General features: G+C 38.1%; 1 protein-coding gene and 1 long non-coding RNA gene across 2 annotated transcripts; one reads left to right on the top strand and one right to left on the bottom strand.

Moving 5' to 3' along the window:
• Window positions 1-351: 351 nt before the first annotated feature.
• Window positions 352-1,913, bottom strand: LOC147478765 (uncharacterized). Its single transcript, XR_015209422.1, has 5 exons — window positions 1,466-1,913; window positions 1,345-1,376; window positions 1,117-1,262; window positions 518-614; window positions 352-419 (listed from the first exon to the last, which is right to left on the bottom strand). It is a non-coding gene; the product is annotated as an uncharacterized LOC147478765 (long non-coding RNA).
• Window positions 1,914-2,176: 263 nt separating this feature from the next.
• On the top strand, window positions 2,177-4,346 carry LOC147478764 (uncharacterized). The gene is made up of 5 exons (XM_086586291.1): window positions 2,177-2,592; window positions 3,684-3,781; window positions 3,922-3,981; window positions 4,119-4,187; window positions 4,290-4,346. The coding sequence occupies exons 1-5, from the start codon at window positions 2,544-2,546 to the stop codon at window positions 4,344-4,346; spliced, it is 333 nt and encodes a 110-aa protein (XP_086442417.1). The 5' UTR covers window positions 2,177-2,543.
• The last annotated feature ends 921 nt before the right edge of the window (window positions 4,347-5,267 follow it).

Here is a 5,267-nt window from a genome sequence, read left to right as displayed (position 1 = left end):
GGCCCTCGTCAATTATAATATAGTGCCAATTAATTTTGCTAAGTTTTGGTCGATCATGTTTGTTCATCAAATACAAATGACGTTGTCGGGACATTAAATTTCTGTTGCCGCGATTCTTTCCCGGTTTCCTGCGAGGATCAAATTGCAAAGACGAGTCACCTCCACATGACAAAACTAAATGAGACTACAAGTTCCTTACTAATAAAATGACATGTATTTTATTTTGTAGGTATGAAACATGTCATTACTTGAATAGTCTACGACGTTCTTCGGGGGGCGAGAATATGCAATCGTGATTATACCGGGGCCCAAAAGTTAAGTTCTGTCACCCAACACGGTAGTAGCCCGATGCGGAACTACCACCAAAAGGGACCTCTATCATTTTTGGCTTCCATTAGGTAACAGATTAGAGAAATAACCTGTAAAAGGCAGAATTATCGGTCATTTATCGAATCACAAGTTACCATATCTTTCTGAATCACAAGTTACCAATTTTCTCATTTCTCAATGCTCATACCTAAACAGTTTTGCCAAGACCCATTTCATCAGCAAGTATCCCATTCAAATGATTGTTGTAAAGTGACACCAACCAACGCAAACCATTCATTTGGTACCTATATAAGAAAATGAAATATTACGAAAAGAAGAATGTATAATAATAGCAGCATGAGACTAGGGTGAGATCCAATGTTATACTAGGGTGGATCCAATGTTATACTAGGACTTGGGGTAATAGGCTACTTGTGTGGCACATGTAGGGCTGTTTTGTGCATTTTCGTGTTCCTGTGCTCATAGGCTTTCTCAACCTACTTTGCTTCTTTTATTAATGAAATTCTATTTTACCAGGAAAAAGTTAAAATAATATATACTATAGGATAACTTATCATCAGCAAGATCATCCACATTTCTCTAGTTTTATAGGTTTATAAAGAAAAAATGATAACAAGAATGGAAGCATCAAGTTAGTAAGCTAAACATGCAAAGGTTAATCAAATGAGAGCTGAACCATATCATCATTTCACTAAAACTAAAAAATAAATTAAATTAAATATCATCATTTCACTTACAACTGTACTGTCATTCAACTTCAGAAATCAGACAAGAAATTGTGCTTACCAGCCAGGTTCCCCCTGTCAAGTATGACTGGGTCATTGGTTTCAAGTTTCGACTTCAAGTCCTCAGCTCTTTCCATCACAGGGTTGACCCTAGAATCGTCAGCTGTTTCTATCACATGGTTGACCCTAGATTCCTCTGAATACTCTCTGTTGACAATCCGATTTGATAAATTAAGTACATTACACATTATATCCCATCAGACAATCTTCTAAATACGTAACCACAAACCTCGTAGGACTTTCTTCGATAACAGTGGGATCCTGAAAAATGAACATTTGGGGGTAAGTGAACTTCAAAATGCAATGTGGATACAAAGGGAGTAACTTGGGTCGAAGAGAAAATGACTCACTTCTTTGTATACTGGAGTTGCCAATTTAGTAATACTGGATGATCTTGTGTTTGGAGATTTCATGCCTTGGTTTGTATCTAACACTGAATCAGTAGTAAATGGAAATCATCTTTTGCAATTTCCTTATAAATGGCTGTCTCTTTTATATTTCTAAACAGGTTTCATAAGCCAGGGAAATGACTTCTCATACTATATGATGATCTGCTCTATGTTTATTCTAAACTTTTTTAAAACAAAAAATATCTCCTTTGTATGCATCTTCTATATTTACATGGATTCCACTTTCTTTAAAACTGTTATTTTCTCTGTCTCTCTCTCTCCCCCCTGTGGCACTGAAACTGTTGGGGAGTGGACAGTTCACCCTTGGATCCACAGCAATTGCAACTCTCTTTCAGACAATGACCAACTTCGGGCCGTTTCATTTCCAGATATTCATACAAGCTTTCCTGAGGTTTCATTCAATCTCTGCTGTATATCAATATCCAAATACAATTGTTTAGGAAGAGGACAATAAGAAATTAAATCCAAATTGATATTGTTTAGTCTTCTCTGAGATAGCATACTTCTTGTTCAAAATGCCTTGACGAATCAATCCACCTTTGAAATTTAAGTTTGGAAACCTGTTGAGAGAGGCACAACAATGTATATGAAAAGGACTGGTTGTTTAACTTGAGGCAAACACACTAGTGGCTTTACTAAGAGACACTCACATAAGGACAACCAGCTCCTAGTGGCTTTACTACGAGATGCTTGCAGATCATCTCATATTGAAATGGAATATGTAAATTATAACATAAGATTTTAGTTTCCTTTTTTTAAATAAAAATGAAACTTATTAATTTTTCTTCGTATGATAGAAGGCATTTTTAAAAACTTATTTTACAAGTCATTTATTCTTTAGCTGGTTAACTTGCACTCCTTTGGTGTATGTCCTTGTAACCTAGTCTAATACATCTTCACATTTTTTTTTATTCTGTTGTTAATAAAGAATTTTAACATACACGTAAACATAAGAGCCCAGGATAGTAACTTTTGACTTACTTTTGTGAACAGTGCCGGCATTACTGAAGGGTTTTCTATGTGTGGTGGGGACTTTGTTGAAGTATACAGTGATTCAAACCAGGAAGGTATGCCACATGATGTCGTCTTTTTCTTAATTTTGTAATATATTGCGGTATTGCCTATGGAAGTTGTTTTTTTTTTTTGTTTGATATGTAATTTTGTAATATATTGCCTATTCAAACTGTTAGGAATTTTTGAGCACTATGAAAATCCAATGTGGCCAACCTATCCTGATTTCACCTCTGCAGTTATCTCTTAATACATGTCATTAACTTACATTTTGTCTAAACTAAATGTTTAAATTAGTGATATATTGGTGAGGCGCTCCTAAATCCTATGAAACTAGGTCAATGGGACTAACTCACGGACCCCTCTCAGCTGATGCTTCTTTACTTCACTATATGAACTTTGAAAGAACACAAACATCAGTTTTTGTCTGGATTGTTTAAGACTAATGATGAGTCCTAGAATGACTTTTTTTGAATTCCGTGAATCGAACAGTCTGTACCCTGCAACACTGCCTCTGGGTGGATAGATGACGTATCTGAACTTGGTTACTGTTTTCCAGTGGTGTGTGCCATGGGCATAACTTGATCCCACTTAAGGTATCATGAATATGGTGAGGTGTGTACTTAGTACCTACCATCAGTTTGACCAATGATCTATCTCCAGTCTCTACAGTTCGAGCTTTTAGAACGACTGGTTCTCAACATGGTATCAAAGCGGTTTGAACCTAGGAGGTTTCAAGTTCAAGTCTGCCAAGTAGTTTTTACTAATCAGAAGTTTATTCAGCGGGATCTCTTGTGGGGGTTCCCATTTGTTGGTAAAATACCTATGGTATGTGTGACATTATGACCTGTGGTCCAAGCGAAGGGGGAGTTCCATTGAACAAGTGTCCACCCCCATGTCTGCTTTAAGGAGTGTACCTGCTATCAGTTTGACCAATGATCTTTTAAATACATAGTTGGTGCCTCTCCCTATAAGTTCGGTCTTTCGGAGCAATTGTTTCTCATCAATTACTAGAGTCGAGATTGCTGAATTGGAAAGTAATGTCTGACTAACATGTCCTCAATTGTAAGATAATTTACACATCTCACGCGTGCTTATATTATCAAACTGGATTTTTTTTTTATACACTTTCTGGGATATATCGCAGGAGCTTGGGATGCCGTGGTTACCTGTTTCTTCCTGGACACAGCACACAACATTGTAGAATACATTGAAATCATATCAAGAATTCTCAAAGATGGTGGTGTAAGTATTATTCTGTTGGAAGATTAACAAGTCCTGTCTTGCTATATGCATGCTGTTACCTTGGTTAAGAAATTACCTTGTGCGTATAATTCTGAAGACGTCTATTTGACTTGATATTCTCTGTCTTGTATGTAATATAGGTGTGGATAAACTTGGGACCCTTACTTTATCACTTTGCGGATGCATATGGAACGGAAGATGTAACTCTGTCTCTCTCTCTTCCCGGTAACATATATATGCACACACTCATTGAAAGACCTCTTACCAGACATGCACAAACTCATTGAACGATGGTTTGGTTTTAGTGGCTAAGTTTTTTTCTGGTTTCTTGGCTCAGGAGATGTCCATTGAACTTAGTTTGGAAGATGTGATGAGAGTGGCTTTCGACTATGGATTTCATTTGGAGGTACCATAATGTAAATTCTTGTTTTTTAGCTAGTCAGAAACTATATATAAGTATATAACCTTGCTGAAATGCTGACTGTGTTCTACTAATTTCCTGTGACAGCATGAGAAGATAGTTGAGACAACTTACACTGCAAATCCTCAGGCTATGATGCTGTAGAAAGAGAGACAGTAAAAGTTAGGTCTCAAAGTAAGACCCATCTTCTATTTATAATAACAGAGTTACGATTACAGATAGGTTGGGCCCAAGTATAGGCCCAATAGGACTAATATTACAATACTCCCCCAAGTGGTGGTGCGAAGATATCCAATAGACCAAATTTTGCCAATGGAAAGGAAGAAGATCGGTAGGTCCCAATTGGTTTGGTAAGAGTATCGGCATCTAATTGCCTTTAGTCCTAACAAAGGGGCGGGGAGACAATCCGTACGAACTTTCTCCCGCAGAAAATGCACATCAATCTCTATGTGCTTAGTCCGTCTTCATGTAGAATTTGAATCTGAAAAGCTAAATGGATGGCGGCTTGATTGTCACAAATGAAATCCGGATGATCGATTTGTGCAAAACCAAGCTCTCCCAAAATAGATCGCTTGAAACCACATAATCTCACAAGTGCCCAAAGCCGGGCACGACGATACTTCGGCCAGCCGGATGATCACGGAGACAACAGATTTATACGGCTTTTCCATGAGATAAGGTGATTCCCACGAAAAGCACATAAGCCGGTAGTGGAGCGGTATCGATAGAACCTCCATAATCGAATCGGTTAGCATTCTAAAGGGACCCCGTGAACCCGGCCGCATAGAAGAGACCTAAGCGGGGCAAGACTTTAGGTATTTGAGAATATGCTCCTTTCGCATCCATATGAGATTGGCGTGGAGCATGCATGAATCGACTAACTCTGCTCCAAAGCATAGGCAATGTCCGGTCTAGTATTAACTAGATAAATAAGACGTCCAACAAGGCACTGATAAGCTGATGGATCTGACAATAATGGTCCATCGTCTGCAACTAACCGGCTGTTAGGCACCATAGGAGTAGAAACTGGTCGACAACCCAGCATCCCTGTATCAGTCAGAAGAT

The sequence above is a fragment of the Coptis chinensis genome, chromosome 9 (genome assembly GCF_015680905.1).
Source record: "Coptis chinensis isolate HL-2020 chromosome 9, ASM1568090v1, whole genome shotgun sequence".
NCBI lineage: Eukaryota > Viridiplantae > Streptophyta > Magnoliopsida > Ranunculales > Ranunculaceae > Coptis > Coptis chinensis.
The sequence above is the reverse complement of the archived record's forward strand: the minus strand, read 5'-3'. Positions and strand labels throughout refer to the sequence as shown.

Coding starts and splice junctions, on each gene's coding strand:
- LOC147478764 (XM_086586291.1), top strand. CDS start 2,544: ATGTGTGGTGGGGACTTTGTTGAAGTATACAGTGATTCAAACCAGGAA. Junction 3,982..4,118: donor ATGCATATGGAACGGAAGAT/GTAACTCTGTCT, acceptor TTCTTGGCTCAG/GAGATGTCCATTGAACTTAG. Junction 4,188..4,289: donor ACTATGGATTTCATTTGGAG/GTACCATAATGT, acceptor TTCCTGTGACAG/CATGAGAAGATAGTTGAGAC.